The following is a 24,669-nucleotide window of genomic DNA, read 5'->3' as shown; positions in this document are numbered from 1 at the left end:
TGTTTCTTTTCATTGATCACAACTTGAGGACAAGTGGCCTCAGAACAGCATCCTATACAACATTACTCATGCAGAAGCTTTCCTTAACTCCAACTACCATTTTCTTCCTTCTACCTATTTTTAAATCATGTTTACTTCCATTGTTTCCACACAACCATTTCTAGTAATCATTTATATTTTATCTTTTGAAAGGCTTCCTTAATGTCCATGCACACTACATTTCTCCAATTTGCATGTCTAATATTGGGTTCAGTTTCAGATGACACACTTTGGGAAGGATATATTGACCTAGGTCTGATGAATGGTGACAGTCCTGACACATTCACAGCTACGGCCTGAGGGTGCTTAGTCTGTGGACCTCATTGCCGCAGAAGGCTGTGAAGGCTAAGTCTGTGAGTGTATTTAAAACAGAGCTAGATGGGTTCTTGATTGGTAAGGGGATCAAGGGTCACAGGGAGCAGGCAGGAGGATGGGATTGAGAAACATATCTGAGCAACTTGAAAGGACAAATAGCCTAATTCTGCTCCTATACCTTATGGTCTTACACGTATTTTCAGGATGTTTGGTTATGTTTCAGATCTCTAACATCTGCAGTATTTTGCTTTTGTATTAGTGAACTCTACAAATCTGCTTCATGTAAATATTTAGGCACCTCTGTCCCCATTTTTATCACATATATATCACTATCACCATCTCAACAATCATCTTAAAATCCCCATTGCTAGTTTCATCTTCGTTCTCATCCCCATAATCATTACAATTCTGATCTTTCTGATCCCATTCAAGTTTTAAACGCTGGTTACATTCATTTGGGAGGTTTGATCACAAAACATTCTTGTCACATGGCATCTAACCACAAGATGCCTGATCACATGACGTTAAATGTCTTCACAGCAGAGATTGATAAATTCTTAATCTCGCAAGGAATTAAGGGATATGGGGAGAGTGTGGGTAAGTGGCGTTGAAATTCCCATCAGCCATGATTGAATGGCGAATTGACTTGATGGGCCGAATGACCTTATTTCCACTCCTATGTCATATGGTCTTGTGATCTTATGATTTGTACAAACATGATTGTATTTCCATTCCAAAGGCAAGGGTCCCCTGATGTTACGTGTTTTTGCTCGAGCTCATTGCCATTATGTAATACATTTCAAAAACTACTGAGCAGGAGAGGAAGGAAAAATAACAATGTGTAAGAAGGATCACACAAAGAGGGCAGTTGAAGTAGGGAGAAGAGGGGGAAATTGAGGTGGAGAGAAGAGAAAATTGAGGAAGGTAAGAAGGAGAAGTCACAATAGAGAGAACTTTGTGTCCATCAAGAACTAATGTAAGAATGATTATCATTACATGAAAACTAAGAATAAAATGTTCCACTCACAATCAAAAGCTTTACAGTAGCGCACAGAAAGATAGAAAATAGGAGCAGGAATAGCCGATTAAGCCTTTGGAGCCTGCTTCACCACGGCTGATCATCCATCTCAATTCTTGCTTTGGTTCATGTCCTTTGATCCCTTTAGCCCTAAAACCTACATCAAACCCCTTCTTGAAAACATTCAATGTTTGGTCTCAATTGCTTTTTGTGGCAGGGAATTCCACAGCCTCACCATTCACTAGGTTAAGAAATTTCTGCTTATATCTGTTCTCAATGGTCTATTCCATATCCTTTGACTGTGACCAGTCATCTGGACTCCCCAGTCATCAGGAACATCCTTCCTACCTTTACTTTTCTACTCCTGGTAGAATCTTAAAACATGTTAAAAACATAAGAAATAGGCACTGAAGTAGGCCATTTGGCCCCTCAAACCTGTTTTGTCATTAGCAGGATCACAGTTTCTATGAAATCCCTGCTCTTCCTTAGCGTTTAACCTCCAACCAGCATTGTGTTATCTGTAAACATGGAAACATTACATTTAGTTCACTCATCTAAATCATGAACATATTTTTACAACACGGAGGTGAACCCCTCTATTAGTTAAACCAAACACCAAGAAAAGCTGCCTTGCCTCGTGATCTGTTAAAATATGAGGGACAGAGAACTCTCAAATTCCACTATTTAAAGAAAATAACATAAATTTATTTTCTTACTCTAAAAGTGAATATTAAACAAAAAATATTCACAGATCTAAGCCACCCTTTCTCTTAACTGCTTACTATCTGCCTCCAACTTTATAACAATATGCTGTTCCAATAAGTCACTTATTAAAATTACATCAACTTAATTTCAAAACCACACAGTCTCTGTCTTCTGTGTTTTCACTCTTCCGGCTGCTGATCTCTCTGGATCATCTTCTTTCTTTTTAATGTGTGTGTTTCATATGAAAAGGTACCTTTGATAGAGAGTGTTTTTTAATTTGTTTGAGAGCAAGATGTTAGATGGTAATTAGCTCTCCATGAGTTTCTCTCTCTACGACAGTTGCTCTCTGGCCAATTTTCAAATTGTCCATATTCTTATTTCCCCCAACATTGGATTGTCTCATTGGTTCGATGTTGGCAAAACAATTAATTCAATCTCGATTGGGTTTTAGTATCCTGGGGCATAATTTAAACTGATTGGTTAAATTCAAATTGTTCTCAAAACAGCAACCAAAACTCAAGTATCCATTTCACAGCCAAGTGTTATATAGTTTCAAGTTTCCAGTACACTCTGAGAATGCCATCTAGTCATATCTACAGGTAATTGTAATCTCTCAGTTCAGAACAGCATTGTCTCTCCCTTAAAGACCCAGTACACGCCTTCAACTTCATAACAATATATTGTGAAGATGGGGTCCAAGCACCCATCCCTGCAGTACCCAACTAAGTCACTACCTGCCATTGAGAAAAAGATCCTGTATTCCTACTTTTTGTTTCCTGTCAGACAAATAGTTTGCTATCCCTATCACTGCACTAACCCCAATCCCATGCACTTTAATTTTACATGCTCATTTCTTCTGTGGTACCTTATCAAAAGCCTTCTGAAAGGCTAAGTAATTCACATCCACTCCTGTTTATTAACTTTGCTAGTTTTGCCTTGAAAATGCCAGGATAATCATAAAAATCAGAGTTTTCCATTCCCAAGTATCCCATTCAGCCACTAATCGGAACAGTCCTTCATTTACCCCAGTCTCTGGGTTTCACTCCCCCATTTCTTGACTGTTCCTCTTTCTTTGTCACATGCCTCCTTTTCAGACTGCACCTCTCTCTCTCTCTCTCTCTCTCTGTTCTACTCCCCAATTCTGACTGCTCCTCTCTTATAGAGTCATATAGATATAGAGCACAAAAAGCACTTGGACGAATATATGAATAGGAAGGAAATATAGGGATATGGATCCTGTAAGTGAAGACAGTTTCAGTATGGAAGGGCAAAATTTGTCGATTTGGGCTTGAGGGAGCCGAAGGGCTTGTGACTGTGCTATATTGTTCTTTGTTCTTTTCTATGGAAAAACACCCCTCAGTCTAACTGGTCTATGCCAACCAAATATCCTGAATAATCTAGTCCCATTTGTCAACATTTGACCTATATCATTCTAAACCTTTCTATTCATATACCCATTCAAATGCCTCTTAATTATTGTAATTGTCTCAGCCTCCACCACTTCCTCTAGCAACTCATTCTATACATGCACCACCCTTTGTGTGAAAAAAATCATCTCTTAGATCCCTTTTTAAACTAAACCCTCTCACTTTAACCATATGCTTTTTAGTTTTGAATTCCCCACTGCTGGGAAAAGTCCTTCTCTATTTACCCAATCCATGTCCCTCATGATTTTATAAATCTCTTTCAGATCATCCCTCAGTCACATTTGTTCCCATTCATGACTACTCATCTCTCTCTCTCTCTCTTTCTCCCTCTCTCTCTCTTTCTCTTTCTCTCTCTCTCGTTATGTCTCTCTCTCTCTCTCTCTCTCTCCCCCTCTCTTTCTCTCTCCCTCCTCTCCTGTCTTTGTATTTTGGAATCATATATGGGGAATGATGAGGTAGGGTTTTGATCTGAATTTGTGATAGTTCCATTTATGTATTATTGCTGTCCAGAGTTTTATCTATTAACTTGTGCTTCTCAATCTTTTAATTTTAGGCAACCATTTTGCAGAGTAAACTGAATCAAATATTTGAGATAACCATAAGGTAAGTCATGCTAAACCTTAGTTCTTTATTCCCTCACTTGATAAAAATAATCATACGTTCATATTTATTAGCAAAGCAAATTTATTGGCCATTATCAATTGTCCTGAGAATCTGGTGGTGTGTCATTTTATTGGATAGCAGTTTGTTAGAATTGACAGTTGTCCTAGGCTCATTTAGATATTAAAAATCAATGGTATTGGTGTGGATATATGCCTGGCTGGGTGAGATTTCTTTCCCTGAAGCACATTAGAGAACCATTTAGACTTTTTAAATAAACATCTAGTGTCTCTTGAGTGCTCCGATTGAATTTGTCTCCATGCACTTTCGGGAAATATATTCAGAACCTAACCATTCATTGTGTGAAAGAGTGCAAATCACTTTAAAAGTGTGCCCTTTGGTTCTTGACCAGTTAGGAGCAAAAACAGTTTCTCCCTTTCCCCTTTGTCCATACCCTTCACGATTCTGTTAATTTCTGTCACATCTCATCTTAGCATTCTCCTGTTCCAGGAAAACAATCCCACTTCTCTAATGTTTGCTCATAACTAAAGCATCTCAATCCTAGAACTGTTATCAGAGGGGTCTTCTGTACTCACTCTAATGCATTTCACATCCTTTCAATCATGTAGTACCCAGTATACTACATTTCAGCTGAGGCCTAACCCGTAACAAAAACAAACATTGCTAGAAAAGCTCAGCAGATCTGGCAGCAGCTGTGAAGAGAAATCAGAGTTAATGTTTCAGCTCTGGTGACCCTTCCTCAGAACAGCCTAACTAGTGTCTTACATAAGTTCATCACAACTTAGCTGCTCTTGAATTCTATGTCCCTATTTATGAAACTAAGATTCTGTATGCTTTGTTAGTAGCTGTCTCTACCCATCTTGCCACCTTTAATAGCTGTTTCCATGCTGTACATCTCTCTGACTCTATACTCTATGACTTGTATACCTATACACCCAGACCTGCCTGCCCCTGCACACCCTTTGGAATACTTTGTATACTGTCTCTCCATGTTCTTTGTGCCAAAGTACATTCCCTCACTTCTCCATATTGGACATCATCTACCATCTATCTACCCACTCCACCAACAAGTCAATGTCATTTTGAGGTTCTTGAACTATCCTCCCCACAATTAAAACTTCTGCTAAGTTTTATATTATCTGCAAACTTTAAAATTGCCCCCTTCACATATAGGATTCTGGATTAGTGGTGCTGGAAGAGCACAGCAGTTCAGGCAGCAGTGAAATCGGCGTTTCGGGCAAAAGCCCTTCATCAGGAATAAAGGCATAGAGCCTGAAGCGTGGAGAGATAAGCTAGAGGAGGGTGGGGGTGGGGAAAAAGTAGCATAGAGTACAATAGGTGAGTGGGGGAGGGGATGAAGGTGATAGGTCAGGGAGGAGAGGGTGGAGTGAATAGGTGGAAAAGGAGATAGGCAGGTAGGACAAGTCCGGACAAGTCATGGGGACAGTGCTGAGCTGAAAGTTTGGAACTAGGGTGAGGTGGGGGAAGGGGAAATGAGGAAACTGTTGAAGTCCACATTGATGCCCTGGGGCTGAAGTGTTCCGAGGCGGAAGATGAGGCGTACTTCCTCCAGGCGTCTGGTGGTGAGGGAGCGGCGGTGAAGGAGGCCCAGGACCTCCATGTCCTCAGCAGAGTGGGAGGGGGAGTTGAAATGTTGGGCCACGGGGCGGTGTGGTTGATTGGTGCGGGTGTCCTGGAGATGTTCCCTAAAGCGCTCTGCTAGAAGGCGCCCAGTCTCCCCAATGTAGAGGAGACCGCATCAGGAGCAACGGATACAATAAATGATATTAGTGGATGTGCAGGTAAAACTTTGATGGATGTGGAAGGCTCCGTTAGGGCCTTGGATAGAGGTGAGGGAGGAGGTGTGGGCGCTGGTTTTACAGTTCCTGCGGTGGCAGGGGAAGGTGCCAGGATGGGAGGGTGGGTTGTAGGGGGGCGTGGACCTGACCAGTACCAGGATGGGAGGGTGGGTTGTAGGGGGGTGTGGCCAGGATGGAAGGGTGGGTTTTACCCTTCACATATAGATCTATATCATAAGTAAAAGTATGGTTCCCAATACCAATGCCTGGGAAACTTCACTACAAACTTCTTTCCAAACTGAAAAATACCAATTAATCATTGCTGTCTGTTTCCAATTGCAAATTTTGTATTCATGTTGCTACTAACCCTTTTATTCCATAATCTATAAATTAGCTTACATATATCAAATGCCTTCTGAAGGTCCATGTACATTGCATCAACAGCATTACCCTCATCTATCCTCTCTTTCATAAAACTCAAAGATAGTTAGATACGATTTTCCCCTAACAAATCCATCCTGACATAGAGTCATAAAGCACAGAAACAGACTCTTCAGTCCAGCTCGTCCACACTCACCATGTTTCCAGACTAAACTAGTTCCCACCTAAAATCATCTCTCAACCTTCTATGTTGTCTGCCTATCCAGCCTATTTTTATAACTCAAACTCTCTATTCCAGGCAACATCCTGGTAAAATTTTTTCTGAACCCTCTCCAGTTTAATAACATTCTTCCTGTAACAGGACAACCAGAACTGCACACAGTACTCCAGAAGAGGCCTCACTAACATCACATGTAACCTGAACATGACGTCCCAACTCCTAAACTCAAAGGTCTGACTAACGAAGGCAAGGGTGCTAAATGCCTTTTTAATCACTCTGTCTATCTGTGAAGCAAATTTCAAAGACTTATGTACCTGAATCCCTAGGTCTCCCTATTCTACAACACTACCCAGGGCTCTATCAATTATGTAAGTCTTGCCCTTGTGTTTTACCACAATGCAATACCTCACATTTATCCAAATTAAACTCTATCTGCCAGTCTTCAGTCCATTGACCCAATTGATCAAGATCTCTTTGTAATCTGAGGTAATCTTCACTGTCCACTGTACCACAAACTTTGGTGTCATCCTCAAGCTTAATAAACATGCCTCCTATATTCTCGTTCAAAACATTTCTATAAATGACAAATATAAATGGACCCAGTACTGATCCCTGTGGAACACCACTGGTCATAGGCCTCCAGTTCAAAAATCAACCCTGCACCATCAACCTCTGTCTCCTACCGTAAAGCAACACTTCCAAATAAATCTACATTTTTCTAAGTGAGTATTAATTCACACTATAAGGATTCTATGATAAAGTGGGAGCTATGAAATCCAAGGCAATTGGCAACCTGGATTCAAAATTGGCTTGGAAGTAGAAAACGTGATAGTGGAGGGATATTTTTGTGATTGGAAGCCTGTGACTAGCAGTGTACCACAGTGATTGGTGCTGGGACACTTTTTGTTTGTTATATACATTAAAAACTTGGATGTGAATGTAGAAGGTATAATTAGTAACTTTGCAGAAGACACAAAACTTGGCGTTGCTACTGACAGTGGGGAGGATGGTTTTGAGATACAGTCTGATATTGATCAGCTGGTTAATTGGGCAAAGCAATGGCAGATGGAATTTAATCCTGACAAGTGTGAGGTGATGCATTTTGGGAGTTCTAACAAAGGAAGGATTTACACAATAGGTGATACTTCTCTAAAGAATACTGAGGAACAAAGTGTACTGGTCCATAGATTCCTGAATGTGACAGCGCAGGTATACAGGGTGGTAAAGAAGGCATACGGGATGCTTGACTTCATCAGCCAGGGTGTAGACTGTAGGAACAAAGAAGTCTTGTTACAACGTTATAATATATTGGTTAGGTCAGAGATGGAATACTATGTGACGTTCTGGTTCACCATGCTATCAGAAGGATGTGTTGCCCTGGAGAGGAAACAAAGGACATTCACCAGCATGTTGCTTAGAATGAAAAGTCTCAGTCACGAGGAGAGATTCATTGGACTGAGTTTGATTTGCGAAAAAAGAAATCACCCAGAGGGTGGTAAATAAATGGAAAACTGTCTGAGAGGGTGATTAAAACAGGTATTCTCACAATATCTAAGAAGTATCTGGATGAGCACTTAAAATACCAGGGCATAGTAGGCTATGGACTAAGTATAGGTAAAAGGGATTAATGTAATTTGGTCTTTGTTGGTTAGCATGGGTATGGTGGACCAAAGGGGCTGTTTCTAAACTGTATGACTGAATCTAAAATCAAATTCACAAAGTCTCCTGATTAGATTTGAATTGAATTCTCTGGATTCATGGTCTAGGATCATAACCATCATATTAATGGATGAGAAAACAAGTTATTGAAACTGTTTAAGTAAGTGAAGAGAAATGAAGTGAGAGAAGGAAAGAATGCTTCAAGATGAGAAAAGAGGTATAAGGATTGAATCATTTGAGATCTAATCTTTAGTGAAAAATGACTTAAATAATTGTTTGCAGAAGTTAGAAACGAGAAATACAAAGAGAAGTTTCTCTCACAGAAGTGTCGAAAGAACTGGAATTTAAGTTGATAACAGTCCATATGTGAATGCATTCAATGGAACATGACAGGAATGGGTAGATTTCATTGAAATTAATGGATTTGAGTGGTTGCATCCTTGATTATATTCAACTTGAGCACATAATTGAGACTGATTGCTCCAGTGCAATGTGGCAGAAGAGCACCAGGGTCATATATGCTACATTTTGAATAGGATGTAAACCAGATAAGTAGCACCCAAGATCCTATGCTGGTATTCAAAGATGAGCAGGGAGTTTTCACTGTCCTACTTTATAGCATCAGAACTGTTTTACAGCTCATCAAAGTTTGATATTTGAATAGTTTCTGCTGCAATTAACCACAAAACAACAAGGGCTGCATTTGCAGAGTGCAGCAATATGACTATTGTACATGTTTTCATTCCTTTTCTCCTTCATTCCTTTTTCCCTCAATGTTATCTATCCACCTTCTCCATATATCCATAAGATATAGGAGTGGAATTAGGCCATTTGGCCCATCGAATCTGCTCCATCATGTGATCATTGCTGATATTTTTCTCAACTCCACACCCTAGCCTTCTTCTGTAATCCTTGATCCCCTTACTAATCAAAGAACCTAGGCGAAAGTGAGGACTGCAAATGCTGGAGATTAGAGTCAAGATTAGAGTGGTGCTGGAAATGAACAGCAGATCAGGCACCTCATAGTTCAGGAATCCTGCACCGCCCGATTCTATCTCCGTCCCAAGATCCACAAGCCTAACTACCCCAGCCGAACCATTGTCTCAACCTTCCTCCAGACTGTCCTATCACCTCTAGTTCAGGAACTCCCCACATGTTTGGGACACCACCCACGTCCACCACCTCCTCCAAGACTTCCGTTTCCCCGGCCCCCAATGCCTCATCTTCACCATGGACATCCAATCCCTCTACACCTCCATCTGCCATGACCAGGGGTTCCAAGCCCTCCATTTCCTCCTCTCCCGACACCCCACCAGTACCCTTCCACTGACACTCATTCGTTTGAATGAACTGATCCTTATCCTCAACAATTTCTCTTTTGAATCCTCCCACTTCCTTCAGACGAAAGGGATAGCCATGGGCACCCGTATGGGCCCCAGCTATGCCTGTCTCTTTGTCGGCTACATAGAACAGTCCATCTTCCGTAGTTACACCGGCACCATTCCCCACCTTTTCCTCCACTACATTGATGACTGCATCGGTACCACCTCGTGCTCCCAAGAGGAGGTTGAGCAGTTCATCAACTTTATCAACACATTCACCCCGACCTTAGAACATAGAACATAGAACAATACAGCACAGAACAGGCCCTTCAGCCCACGATGTTGTGCCGAACATTTGTCCTAGCTTAAGCACCCATCCATGTACCTATCCAATTGCCGCTTAAAGGTCACCAAAGATTCTGACTCTACCACTCCCACAGGCAGCACATTCCATGCCCCCACCACTCTCTGGGTAAAGAACCCACCCCTGACATCTCCCCTATACCTTCCACCCTTCACCTTAAATTTATGTCCCCTTGTAACACTCTGTTGTACCCGGGGAAAAAGTTTCTGACTGTCTACTCTATCTATTCCTCTGATCATCTTATAAACCTCTATCAAGTCACCCCTCATCCTTCGCCGTTGCAATGAGAAAAGGCCTAGCACTCTCAACCTATCCTCGTACGACCTATTCTCCATTCCAAGCAACATCCTGGTAAATCTTCTCTGCACCCTCTCCAAAGCTTCCACATCTTTCCTAAAGTGAGGCGACCAGAACTGCACACAGTACTCCAAATGTGGCCTAACCAAAGTCCTGTATAGTTGCAACATCACTTCACGACTCTTGAATTCAATCCCTCTGCTAATGAACGCTAATACACCATAGGCCTTCTTACAAGCTCTATCCACCTGAGTGGCTACTTTCAAAGACCTATGAACATAGACCCCAAGATCCCTCTGTTCCTCCACCTCACTAAGAAGCCTACCGTTAACCCTGTATTCCGCATTCTTATTTGTCTTTCCAAAATGGACAACCTCACACTTGGCAGGGTTGAACTCCATCTGCCACTCCTCAGCCCAGCTCTGCATCATATCCAAGTCCCTTTGCAGCCGACAAGAGCCCTCCTCACTATCCACAACTCCACCAATCTTCGTATCATCTGCAAATTTACTGACCCACCCTTCGACTCCCTCATCCAAGTCATTAATAAAAATTACGAACAGCAGAGGACCCAGAACTGATCCCTGCGGAACTCCACTTGTAACTGGGCTCCAGGCTGAATATTTACCATCTACCACCATTCTCTGACTTCGACCGGTTAGCCAGTTTTCTATCCAATTGGCCAAATTTCCCTCTATCCCATGCCTCCTGACTTTCCGCATAAGCCTACCATGGGGAACCTTATCAAATGCCTTACTAAAATCCATGTATACTACATCCACTGCTCTACCCTCATCCACATGCTTGGTCACCTCCTCAAAGAATTCAATAAGACTTGTAAGGCAAGACCTACCCTTCACAAATCCGTGATGGCTGTCGCTAATCAAGCAGTGCCTTTCCAGATACTCATAAATCCTATCCCTCAGTACCCTTTCCATTACTTTACCTACCACCGAAGTAAGACTAACTGGCCTGTAATTCCCGGGGTTATCCCTATTCCCTTTTTTGAACAGGGGCACAACATTCGCCACTCTCCAGTCCCCTGGTACCACCCCTGTTGACAGTGAAGATGAAAAGATCATTGCCAACGGTACTGCAATTTCCTCTCTTGCTTCCCACATAATCCTAGGATATATCCCATCAGGCCCAGGGGTCTTGTCTATCCTCAAGTTGTTCAAAATGTCCAACACATCTTCCTTCCTAACATGTATCTCCTCTAGCTTACCAGTCCGTTTCACACTCGCCTCTTCAACAATACGGTTCCTCTCATTCGTAAATACTGAAGCAAAGTACTCATTCAAGATCTCTCCTATCTCTTCCGACTCAATACACAGTCTCCCACTACTGTCCTTGATTGGACCTACCCTCGTTCTCGTCATTCTCATGTTTCTCACATACGCATAAAATGCCTTGGGGTTATCCTTGATCCTATCCGCCAGAGATTTTTCATGCCCTCTCTTGGCTCTCCTAATCCCTTTCTTCAGGTCCCTTCTGGCTATCCTGTATCCCTCCACTGCTCTGTCTGAACCCTGTTTCCTCAACCTTATGTAAGCCTCCTTCTTCCTCTTTACAAGACATTCAACCTCCCTCGTCAACCAAGGTTCCCTCACACGACCATTTCTTTCCTGCCTGACCGGTACATACATATCAAGGACACGTCGTATCTGTTCCTTGAAAAAGTTCCACATTTCCACGACATCCTTCCCCGACAGCCTATGCTCCCAACTTATGCTCCTCAGATCCTGTCTTACAGCATCGTAATTACCCTTCCCCCAATTGTAAAACCTACCCTGTTGCACGCACCTATCTCTCTCCATAACCAAGGTGAAAGTCACAGAATTGTGGTCACCATCACCAAAATGTTCACCCACTAACAAGCCCATCACTTGTCCCGGTTCATTACCGAGTACCAAATCCAAAATGGCCTCCCCTCTGGTCGGACAATCTACATACTGTGTTAGAAAAGCTTCCTGGACACACTGCACAAACACCGCCCCATCCAATCTACTTGATCTAAAGAGCTTCCAATCAATATTTGGGAAGTTGAAATCGCCCATGACTACTACCCTGTGGCTTCTGCACCTTTCCAAAATCTGTTTCCCAATCTGTTTCTCCACATCTCTGCTGCTATTGGGGGGCCTATAGTAAACACCCAACAAGGTGACTGCACCTTTCCTATTTCTGACTTCAGCCCATACTACCTCTAAAGGCAGATCCCCCTCGAACTGCCTTTCTGCAGCTGTTATACCATTTCTAATTAGCAACGTCACCCCCCCCCCCTCCTTTTTTACCACCCTCCCTAATCCTACTGAAACATCTGTAACCAGGAACCTCCAACAACCATTCCTGTCCCTCTTCTATCCACGTTTCCGTGACGGCCACAACATCGTAGTCCCAGGTACCGATCCATGCCTTAAGTTCACCGACCTTATTTCTGATACTCCTTGCGTTGAAGTATACGTACTTGAACCCATCTCTGTGTCCGCAAGTATTCCCTGTCAGTGCTACCTTCTTCACAGCCTCCCCACACACTTTGACATCCTGACAAACAGCTAGCCTACTTGCTGGACTACAAGTCCAGATCCCATCCCCCTGCCAAATTAGTTTAAATCCCCCCGAAGATAGCTAGCAAACCTACCCCCCAGGATATTGGTGCCCTTCTGGTTCAGGTGCAACCCGTCCTGCTTGTACAGGTTCCACCTTCCCCAGAATGCAGTCCAATTGTCCAAATACCTGAAGCCCTCCCTCCTACACCATCCTTGCAGCCACGTGTTCAACTGCACTCTCTCCCTATTCCTTGCCTCACTGTCACGTGGCACCGGCAACAACCCAGAGATGACGATTCTGTCTGTCCTAGCTTTCAGCTTCCAGCCTAACTCCCTGAGCTCCTGAATGACCACCCCACCCCTCTTCCTACCTATGTCGTTGGTGCCAACGTGCACCACGACTTCTGGCTGCACACCCTCCCCCTTAAGGATTCTGAAGACACGGTCCGAGACGTCTCGGACCCTGGCACCCGGGAGGCAACAAACCATCCGAGAGTCTCGCCCATGCCCACAGAATCGCCTGTCCGTCCCTCTAACTAGAGAGTCTCCTAAAACTAGCGCTCTCCTCCTCTCCCCCTTTCCCTTCTGAGTCTCAGAGCCAGACCTCACGCCACAGACCCGGTCACTGCAGCTTACCCCTGCTAGGCTGTCCCCCCCACCAGTATCCAAAGCGGTATACCTATTGTTTAGGGGAATGACTACAGGGGATCCCTGCACTGCCTGCTTCCTCCCCTTCCCACCTCTAACTGTTACCCAGCTACCTCTGTTCTCTGGCGTAACTATGTCCCTGTAGCTTCTATCTATCACCTTCTCAGCCTCTCGAATAATTCTCAGTTCATCCAACTCCAGTTCCAGTTCCCTAACTCGTTCTGTGAGGAGCTGGAGCTGGCTGCATTTCCTGCAGACGAAGTCGGCAGGAGTATCGGTGGTCACCCCTACCTCAAACATCCTGCAGGAGGAACATTCCACTGCCTGCGCTGCCATTACTCTACACTTTGTCTCCAAAACAAGAACACTGAGTAGCTTACCTGTGAACTTTAAAGTTAGGTTAAAGGAGGAGGATGGGAGGGAGGCCCTACTATGTAGGGCCTGGGGTATAGAACACACCCACTCAAATATCAATCACTTACCTTCCCGACCAGCTCTGCGCTCCAACCTCACTTCTGCCCAGCTCGCGCCGCTCTCTGCTGAGAAAAACATGGACCATCTGTGACACCTCCCTCCCCTTCCTAGACTTCTCCATCTCCATTAACAGTGACCGACACAACACCAACATTTTTTACAAACCCACTGACTCCCACAGCTACCTGGATGACACCTCTTCCCACCCTACCTCCTGCAAAACTGCTATCCCATATTCCCAATTCCTCCATCTCCGCCGTATCTGCCCCCAGGAGGACCAGTTCCACTATAGAACATACCAGATGGTCTCCTTCTTTAAAGACCATAATTTCCCCTCCCACGTTGTTGAAGATACCCTCCAATGCATCTCATCCACGTCCCGCACCTCTGCCCTTAAACCCTATCCCTCCAACCGTAACAAGGACAGAACCCCCCCTGGTCCTCACCTTCCACCCCACCAACCTCCGCATAAATCGCATCATCCGCCGATATTTCTGCCACCTTCAAACGAACCCCACCACCAGAGATATATTTCCCTCCCCACTCCTATCCGCTTTCCGCAAAGACTGTTCCCTCCGTGATTACCTGGTCAGGTCCACGCCCCCCAACAATAGACAATAAACAATAGACAATAGGTGCAGGAGTAGGCCATTCTGCTCTTCGAGCCTGCACCACCATTCAATATGATCATGGCTGATCATCCTTAATCAGTATCCTGTTCCTGCCTTATCTTCATAATCCTTGATTCCACTATCCTTGAGAGCTCTATCCAACTCTTTCTTAAATGAATCCAGAGACTGGGCCTCCACTACCTTCTGGGGTAGAGCATTCCACACAGCCACCACTCTCTGGGTGAAGACGTTTCTCCTTATCTCTGTCCTAAATGGTCTACCCCATATTTTTAAGCTGTGTCCTCTGGTTCGGAACTCACCCATCAGCGGAAACATGTTTCCTGCCTCCAGAGTGTCCAATCCTTTAATAATCTTATATGTCTCAATCAGATCCCCTCTCAGTCTTCTAAACTCAAGGGTATACAAGCCCAGTGCCTCCAGTCTTTCAGCGTAAGGTAGTCCCGCCATTCCAGGAATTGACCTCGTGAACCTATGCTGCACTCCCTCAATAGCCAGAAAGTCTTTCTTCAAATTTGGAGACCAGAACTGCACACAGTACTCCAGGTGTGGTCTCACCAGGGCCCTGTACAGCTGCAGAAGAACCTCTTTGCTTCTATACTCAATCCCTCTTGTTATGAAGGCCAGCATGCTATTAGCCTTCTTCACTACCTGCTGTACCTGCATGCTTACCTTCATTGACTGGTGTACAAGAACACCCAGATCTCTCTGTACTGCCCCTTTACCTATATTGATTCCATTTAGGGAGTAATCTGCCTTCCTGTTCTTGCCACCAAAGTGGATAACCATACATTTATCCACATGATACTGCATCTGCCATGCATCTGACCACTCACCTAACTTGTCCAGGTCACCCTGTAATCTCCTAACATCCTCATCACATTTCACCCTGTCACCCAGCTTAGTATCATCAGCAAATTTGCTAATGTTATTACTAAAACCATCTTCTATATCATTAATATATATTGTAAAAAGCTGCGGTCCCAGCAATGATCCCTGCAGTATCCCACTGGTCACTGCCTGCCATTCCGAAATGGTGCCGTTTATCACTACTCTTTGTTTCCTATCAGCCAACCAACTTTCAATCCAAGTTAGTACTTTGCCCCCAATACCATGCACCCTAAATTTGCTCATTAACCTCCTATGTGGGACTTTATCAAAAGCTTTCTGAAAGTCCAGGTACATTACATTTACTGGATCCTCGTCCATCTTCAGAGTTGCATCCTAAAAAAATTCCAGAAGATTAGTCAAGCATGATTTCCCCTTCATAAATCCATGCTGACTCTGACCTATCCTGTTACTACTATCCAGATGTGTCGTAATTTCATCCTTTATAATAGACTCCAGCATCTTTCCCACCACTGAGGTCAGACTAACTGGTCTATAATTTCCTACTTTCTCTCTCCCACCTTTCTTAAAAAGTGGTACAACATTAGCCACCCTCCAATCCGCAGGAACTGATCCCGAATCTATCGAACTCTGGAAAATAATCATCAACGCATCCACGATTTCTCGAGCCACCTCATTCAGTACCTTGGGTGTAGACCATCAGGCCCCGGGGACTTATCAATCTTCAGACCTAACAGTCTCTCCAACACCAATTCCTTGCAAATATAAATTCCCTTAAGTTCAGGTCCTTCAGCTACTGTTACCTCAGGGAGATTGCTTGTGTCTTCCCCAGTGAACACAGATCTGAAGTACCAATTCAATTCTTCTGCCATTTCTTTGTTCCCCATAATATATTCCCCTGTTTCTGTCTTCAAGGGCCCAATTTTAGTCTTAACCATTTTTTTGCCTTTCACATACCTAAAAAAGCTTTTACTATCCTCCTTTATATTTTTGGCCAGTTTACCTATGTACCTCATTTTTTCACTGCGTAAAAGCTTCCCAGTCCTCTGTTTTCCCACTTATCTTTGCTATTTATAATTTTTCTCTTTTAACTTTATATGTTTCTTAACTTCCCTCGTCAGCCACGGCCACCCATGCTTCCTCCTAGGATCTTTCTTCCATTTTGGAATGAACTGATCCTGCATCTTCTGCATTATACACAGAAATATCCACCATTGTTCCTCCACTGTCATCCCTGCTAAGGTATTGCACCATTGAACTTTGGCCAGCTCCTCCCTCATAGCTCCATAGTTCCCTTTATTCAACTGAAATATTGTCACTTCCGATTGTACCCTCTCCCTCTCAAATTGCAGATTGAAGCTTATTGTATTATGGTCACTACTTCCCAGTGGCTCCTTCACTTCGAGGTCCCTGATCAATTCTGGTTCGTTCCACAATACCAGATCCAGAATTGCCTTCTCCCTGGTTGGCTCCAGCACCAGCTGTTCTAAGAATCCATCTCGGAGGAACTCCACAAAGTCTCTTTCTTGAGATCCAATATCATCCTGATTCTCCCAGTCTACCTGTATGTTGAAATCCCCCATAACAACTGTAGTAAAACTTTGCGACAGGCCAATTTCAGCTCCTGATTCAACTTACATCTGACATCCAGACTACTGTTTGGGGGCCTGTAGATAACTCCCAAGAGGGTCCCTTAGAATTTCTCAGCTCTATCCATACTGACTCTACATCCCCTGATTCTAGGTCCCCCCGCGCAAGGGACTGAATATCATCCCTTACCAACATGGCCACCCCACCCCCTCTGCCCGTCAGTCTGTCCTTACGATAGCACGTGTCGCCTTGAATATTCATTTCCCAGGCCCTGTCCACTTGAAGCCACAATATCATATCTACCAATTTCCAAAAGAGCCTCAATCTCATCCATCTTATTTCTAATGCTTCGTGCATTCATGTATAGTATTTTTAATTTGTTACTGCCCTCACCCTTCCCATCAACTCCTATTTCACTCAACCTTACAGCATGATCCCTTTTTGAGTTTTCTGCCTCATTGATACAGTTGTCTTTCTTGACTTCCCTTGTTCTAACTTTCCCTTCAATTTCCTTCTTAAACATCCAGTTTGTCCCCTCCCCCCTGCTACTTAGTTTAACTGCAGCTGTGTTGCAGTAGCAAACCTGCCTGCCAGAATGCTGGTCCCCAACCTATTAAGGTGCAAACCATCTCTCTTGTATAATTTATGCTTACCACAGAACATACCCCAGTGATCCAAGAATTTAAATCCTTGCTTCCTGCACCAATTCCCCAGCCACACGTTCAAGTCCATTATCTCCCTGTTCCTGGCCTCACCAGCCTGAGGAACTGGAAGCAAACCGGAGATCACCACCCTGGACGTCCTGCTTTTCAGCCTTCTCCCTAGTTCTCCGAAGTTCCGCTGTAGTATGTTCCTCCTCTTCTTCCCAGCGTCATTTGTGCTGACATGTACCACCACCTCTGGCCCTTCACCTTCGTCCTTGAGGATTTCCTGCACTCTGTCTGTGATGTCTTTAACCCTGGCACCAGGAAGGCAACACACCATCCTTAAGTCCCATCTGCTGCCACAAAAAACCCGGTCAGTTCCTCTCACTATGGAGTCCCCTATTACCACGGCTCTGTGCGATGTCCGACTCATCCACTCTGTCTCCACGCCAACTTTTGATTTACAGGTCTGGCCGCCTCGCGGACAGGCAGTGTCATCTGTCTCTACTGTTTCTAAAAGATTCAACTTGTTCCTGACAGGTACTTCCCCCGGGGTCTCTTGCACCTATCTCTTCTCTGCCTTCCTCATCGTCTGCTCTTTTCTGATATGGTCGGTGTAATAACCTGTCCAGAAAGATCTCGTTCTCGGATGAGCCTAAGGTCCTCGAGTTCTTTCATCAGTGCTGCAATATGCTCTGTCAGTAGCTGAACGTGCACACACTTTCCACACTTATACGAGCCAGACACACCAGAGTCGTTGACCTCCCACATCAAGTACGTAGCACACTGAACCAGCTTGGCAGTCATGTCTTCACCCTCTTCAACTGTGGCGTAATCGCTTCACTCAACCTCTTTGTCAAAGACTCCTGAGCTAAAGCCTCACTCTTCAATCCACAGGAACTTCCCACCCTCCCGTCCTGGCACCTTCCCCTGCCACCGCAGGAATTGCAAATCCTGCGCCCACACCTCCCCCCTCACTTCCATCTAAGGCCCCAAAGGAGCCTTCCACATCCATCAAAGTTTCACCAGCACATCCACCAATGTCATTTATTGTATCCGTTGCTCCCGATGCGGTCTCCTCTACACTGGGGAGACTGGATGCCATCTTGCAGAGTGCTTCAGGGAACATCTCCAGGACACCCACACCAATCAACCCCACCACCCCGAGGTCGAACATTTCAACTCCACCTCCCACTCTGCCGAGGACATGCAGGTTCTGGGCCTCCTGCACCGCCGCTCCCTCACCACCCGACGCCTGGAAGAAGAACGCCTCATCTTCCACCTCAGAACTCTTCAACCCCAGGACATCAATGTGGACTTCACTAGTTTCCTCATTTCCGCTCCCTCCACCTTACTCCAGCTCCAAAATTCCAGCTCAGCACCATCCTCATGATCTGTCCCACCTGTCAATCTTCCTTCCCACCTATCCATTCCACCCTCATCTCCAACCTATCACCTTTACCCCTTCCTCCATCCAACTATTGCACTCCCAGCTACCTTCTCCCCAGCCCCACCCCCCTCCAATTTATCTCCCCACCCCTGAGGCTTGTAACCTCATTCCTGATGAAGGGCTCCTGCCCGAAATATCAATTTTCTTGCTCCTCGGATGCTGCCTGACCTGCAGTTCATTTCTAGCTCCACTCTAATTGTGACTCTAATCAAAGAACCTATCCATCTCTGTCCTAAATACACTCAATAACTTAGCCTCCACAGCCTCCTGCAGCAAACAGTTCCACAAATTCACCACTATCTGGCTGAAGAAATTCCCCCTCATCTCAGTTCTAAAGAGTGTCCCTTTACTCTGATGCTGTGCCCGAGAGTTCTAGCCTCTTCTCCTGGTGGAAGCTGTCCGTGTCTAATCTATGTAGGTTTCTCAGTATTTTGCAAATTTCAGTGAGATTCCCTCTATTCCTTCTAAACTCCATTAAGTACAAAACCAATGTCCTTGACTGCTCCTGTTATGACAAGCTCTTCATACCTGTGGTCATTCTTATAAACAACCTCTGGAACCCCTCCAAGGCCAGCAAATCCGCTCTTAGATACGGGGCCCAAAACTGCTCACAGTATTCCAAATACAGCCTGACCAGAGCTGAAAAATGTGTTGCAGGAAAAGCGCAGCAGGTCAGGCAGCATCCAAGGAGCATGAGAATCCTAGGCAGAAGATGAGGCGCTCTTCCTCCAGGCGTCGTGTTGCCATGGTCTGGCGATGGAGGAGGCCAAGGACCTGCATGTCCTTGGCGGAGTAGGAGGGGGAGTTAAAGTGTTCAGCCACGGGGCGGTTGGGTTGGTTTGTGCGGGTGTCCCAGAGGTGTTCTCTGAAACGTTCCGCAAGTAGGCCACCTGTCTCCGCAATGTACATTGGGGAGACAGGCTGCCTACTTGTGGAACGTTTCAGAGAACACCTCTGGGACACCCGCACCCTCCTCTACATTGGGGAGACAGGCCGCCTACTTGCGGAACGTTTCAGAGAACACCTCTGGGACACCCGCACCAACCAACCTAACCGCCCCGTGGCTGAACATTTTAACACCCCATCCCGCTCTGCCAAGGACATGCAGGTCCTTGGCCTCCTCCATCGCCAGGTCATGGCAACACGACTCCTGGAGGAAGAGCGCCTCATCTTCTGCCTAGGAACTCTCCAACCACAAGGGATGAATGCAGATTTCTCATTTCCCCTCCCCCCACCTTATCTCAGTCCCAACCCTCGGACTCAGCACCACCTCCTTGACCTGCAATCTTCTTCCCAACTTCTCCGCCCCCACCCCCTCTCCGGCCTATCACCCTCACCTTAACCTCCTTCCACCTATCGCGTTCCCAACGCCCCTCCCCCAAATCCCTCCTCCCTACCTTTTATCTTAGCCTGCTTGGTACACCCTCCTTATTCCTGAAGAAGGGCTTATGCCCGAAACGTCAATTCTCCTGCTGCTTGGATGCTGCCTGACCTGCTGCGCTTTTCCAGCAACACATTTTTCAGCTCTGATCTCCAGCATCTGCAGTCCTCACTTTCTCACAGTCTGACCAGAGCCTTATACATCCTCAGCAGGGCATCTCTGCTATTGTACCCTCTTGAAATAAATGCTAGTATTGCATTTACCTTCCTAACTACCAACTTAACCTGCATGTTAACCTTAAGAGAATCCTGAATGAGGACTCCTAAGTCCCTTTGTGCTTCTGATTTCTGAATTGTGCTTTCCTCTTCTAGAAAATAATTTATGCATCTATTCTTGCTACCAAAGTGCATAACCTCATACTTTCACACATTGTATTTCATCTGCCACTTCCATCTGCCATATCACCCAGTCTCACCTACCTACCTTCTCAATCTTGTCTCTCAATTGCCAAACCATCTTCTCAACAACATCAAAAACGTGATGATTAAAGAGATTCAGGAGTCAGACAATATAGTCTGTCTGAGGAGACATTTGATACAGTGGTATCAGAATAACTTATGAATCAATAAAAATTGTGCATAATAATAAAGGTAACCAGCACCCTAGCTCAGATGGCTCCTACCTCCCACTAACTGTAGTGGCTACAGATGGTTCATGATTCCTATTCTACTTATGTTTCCATGTGCAACAAAACTTCTCTGAATCTGTTTGTTTTATTCCCTGTAGCCAGGAATCTTCCTGTGTTGCTATGTTGTGACCTTGTTATCTGCTTGTTAATACAAAGATTAACTCATCAATTTTGATCACAAACCAGCAAATCTCAACATACAGACAACCAAGCCATGTACACAGTATCTATTGCATCCTCTGTACCCGATGTGGCCTCCTCTATATTGGGGAGACAGGCCGCCTACTTGCGGAGCGTTTCAGAGAACACCTCTGGGACACCCGGACCAACCAACCCAACCACCCTGTAGCTCAACATTTCAATTCCCCCTCCCACTCCACCAAGGATATGCAGGTCTTTGGACTCCTCCATCGTCAGACCACAGCGAAACGACGGTTGGAGGAAGAACGCCTCATCTTCCGGCTAGGAACCCTCCAACCACAAGGGATGAACTCGGATTTCACCAGTTTCCTCATTTCCCCTCCCCCCAGCCTGTCTCAGTCAAATCCATCAAATTCAGCACCGCCTCCCTAACCTGCAATCTTCTTCCCGACCTCTCCGCCCCCACCCCAATCTGTCCTATCACCCTCACCTTGACCTTTTTCCACCTATCACATTTCCGACGCCCCTCCCCCAAGTCCCTCCTCCCTATCTTTTATCTTAGCCTGCTGGACAAACTTTCCTCATTCCTGAAGAAGGGCTAATGCCCGAAACGTCGATTCTCCTGTTCCCTAGATGCTGCCTGACCTGCTGCGCTTCTCCAGCAACACATTTCCATCACAGTTCTAATTGACTCAAACCAGGCACCCTATGTTCTCTCAGACATCAAAATTTAAGTCTTCAGTTGTTAGTTAGTCATGAAAACAGAATACAAAAGGAAATTCATAATTCATAAAATATGAACAAATGCTTCATTTTTCCATGCTGGACATTTCTGCTCATTCAGTTTTGAATGGCAGACAAGTTAGTTCACTTACAGTGGAAGGAGCAAGAGAGGTGACGACAACATAGAATTCGTATATCTGGAAACTGACCCTTTTTTTTGGACGCTGCTGCCAAAAACTAGTATTTAAGTGAGAAGTAGAAAGGGTATATCACAGAAAATACTAGTGGGAGCAGGAAGCGAAGCCATTGACTCTGAGTTTACAACTGGATGGATTTGTTTCAGAAAAGTTGTAAGGAGAAACAGAGAACTATAGACCTGTGAGTCTGACTTCGGCTGCGGGTAAATTGTTAGAGATGATTATAAAAGATATGCACAATGTGAATTATGCACAATTAGAGAGGCAAAAATTGATTAGGGATAGTCAAAGTGGTTTTGTGCAAGGAAAATCGTTTCTCACAAACCTGATTGAGTTTTTTTGAGGAAGGTACCAAAAAGATTCATGATGGCAGTACATTAGATGTTGTTTATTTGGATTTTAATAAAGCCTTTGTCATGGTAGACCAATTAGTAAACTTAGGTCACATGGGATTCAGGGTGAATTTACCAATTGGGTACATAATTGGTTGAATGGCAGGAGACAGAGTGTAATAATGGAGGGTTACTTTTTGGACTGGAGACCTATCACCAAGGATCGGTTCTGAGTCCTCTTTTATTCTGTCATTTAAATAAATGATTTGGATGAGAATATAAAAGGCATGGTTAATAAATTAGTGGATGACACCAAAGTTGGTGGCATAATAGACAGTGAAGGAAGATTTCTAAGTTTACAAAGGAATCTTGATCAAATGGGTGAATGGGATGAAAAATGACAAATGGAGTTCAATCCAGATAAATGTGAGGTATTGTATCTTGGTATTCCATATTTTGCGCAATAGCTTACCATGTGGAACCTTATCAAACACCTTACTGAAATCCATATACACCACATCAACCACTTTACCTTCATTCACCTGTTTTCACACCTTCTTGAAGAACTCAGTAAGGTTAGTGAGGCACGACCGACCCTTCACAAAACCATGTTGACTACCCCTAATCAAATTATTCCTTTCCAGATGATTATAAATCTTATCTCTTTTAACCTTTTCCAACACCTTACCCACAACCGAAGTAAGGCTCACTGGTCTATTATTACCTGGGTTGTCCTGACTCCCCTTCTTAAACAAAGGAACAGCATTTGCTATCTTCCAGTCTTCTGGCACTACTCCTGTCCACAATGATGACATAAAGATCAAAGCCAAAGACTAGGCAATCTCCTCCCTGGCTTCCCAGAGAATCTGAGGATAAATTCCATCCAGTCCAGGGGTCTTATCTATTTTCAGATTTTCCAAAATTGCTAAAACCTCCTATTTGTCAACCATAATCCCATCTATTCTAGTAGCCTGTATCTCCATATTCTCACTAACATTGCCCTTTCCAATGTGAATACTGACAAAAAATATTCATTAAGTGCTACCCCTTTGTCCTCAGATTCCATACACAACTTCCCACTACAATCTTTGATTGGCCCTAGTCTTACTCTAGTCATTCTTTTATTCCTGATATATATATAGGCTTTAGGATTTTCTTTAATCCTATCCGCCAACAACTTCTCATGTCCCCTCTTTGCTCTTCTTAGCCCTCTCTTTAGATCTTTTCTGGCTGACGTATAACTCTCAAGCCCCCTAACTGAGCCTTCACGCCTCACCCTCACATAAGCCTTCTTCTTCCACTTGACAAGAGCTTCAACTTCTTTAGTAAACCATGGCTCCCTCTCTCGACAATTTCCTCCCTGCCTGATAGGTGTATACTTATCAAGGACCCGCAGTATCTGTTCCTTGAATAAGCTCCACATTTCAAGTGTGTCCATCCCCTGCAGTTTCTTTCCCCATCCTATGCATCCTAAATTTTGCCTAATCGCATCATAATTGCCTTTTCCCCAGTTATACCTCTTTCCCTGCGGTATATACCTATCCCTACCCATTGCTATTGTAAACATAACCGAATTGTGGTCACTATCACCAAATTACTCACCTGCCTCCAAATCTAACACCTGGCCGGGTTCATTCCTCAGTACCAAATCCAAGATGGCATCTCCCTTTGTTGCCCTGGCTACATACCTTGTCACACATTGAACAAAAACTGACCCATCTAAACTACTTGAACTATAGCGCTCCCAGGCAGTACTGGGGAAGTTAAAGTCCCCCATAAAAACTACTCTGTTACTCTCGCTCCTATTGAGAATCATCTTTGCTATCCCATCCTCTACTTCCCGAGAACAATTCGGAGGCTGAATGAAAACTCCCAACAGGGTGACTTCTCCTTTTCTGTTTCTAACCTCAGCCCAAAGTACCTCAGTGGATGAGTCCTCAAACGTTATCTCAGTTGCTGGAATACTACCCTTGATTAACAATGCCACACCACAGCCCCCCTCCCTCCCCCTCCCCCCCCCCCACCACCACCACCACTACACACACACACTTTTTACCATTTTCTCAGTTCTTGCTGAAACACCTGAATCCCGGAATCTGCAGCAACCATTCCTGTCTCTCCTCTAGCCATGTCTCTGAAATGGCCATAACATCGAAATCCCACATACTAACCCAGGTTGCAAGTTCACCCACCTTATTCCGGGTGCTCCT

At 44.5% G+C, this 24,669-nt stretch overlaps 1 protein-coding gene across 3 annotated transcripts in view; it reads left to right on the top strand.

Annotated features, from left to right (window-relative positions):
• The window catches only part of LOC122553146 (protein EFR3 homolog B-like), a 211,183-nt gene that overhangs the window by 177,132 nt on the left and 9,382 nt on the right, over positions 1-24,669 (top strand). For all 3 annotated transcript variants that reach the window (XM_087991014.1, XM_087991015.1, XM_087991017.1), the window contains exon 22: positions 4,058-4,107. In XM_087991014.1, coding sequence (XP_087847140.1) covers positions 4,058-4,107 — 50 coding nt within the window. The remainder of the gene's footprint in view (positions 1-4,057; positions 4,108-24,669) is intronic.

Source organism: Chiloscyllium plagiosum, unplaced genomic scaffold, assembly GCF_037043375.1.
Source record: "Chiloscyllium plagiosum isolate Xiang-an unplaced genomic scaffold, Cpla_swu_hap1 HiC_scaffold_10, whole genome shotgun sequence".
In the NCBI taxonomy this organism is placed as follows: domain Eukaryota; kingdom Metazoa; phylum Chordata; class Chondrichthyes; order Orectolobiformes; family Hemiscylliidae; genus Chiloscyllium; species Chiloscyllium plagiosum.
The sequence above is the reverse complement of the archived record's forward strand: the minus strand, read 5'-3'. Positions and strand labels throughout refer to the sequence as shown.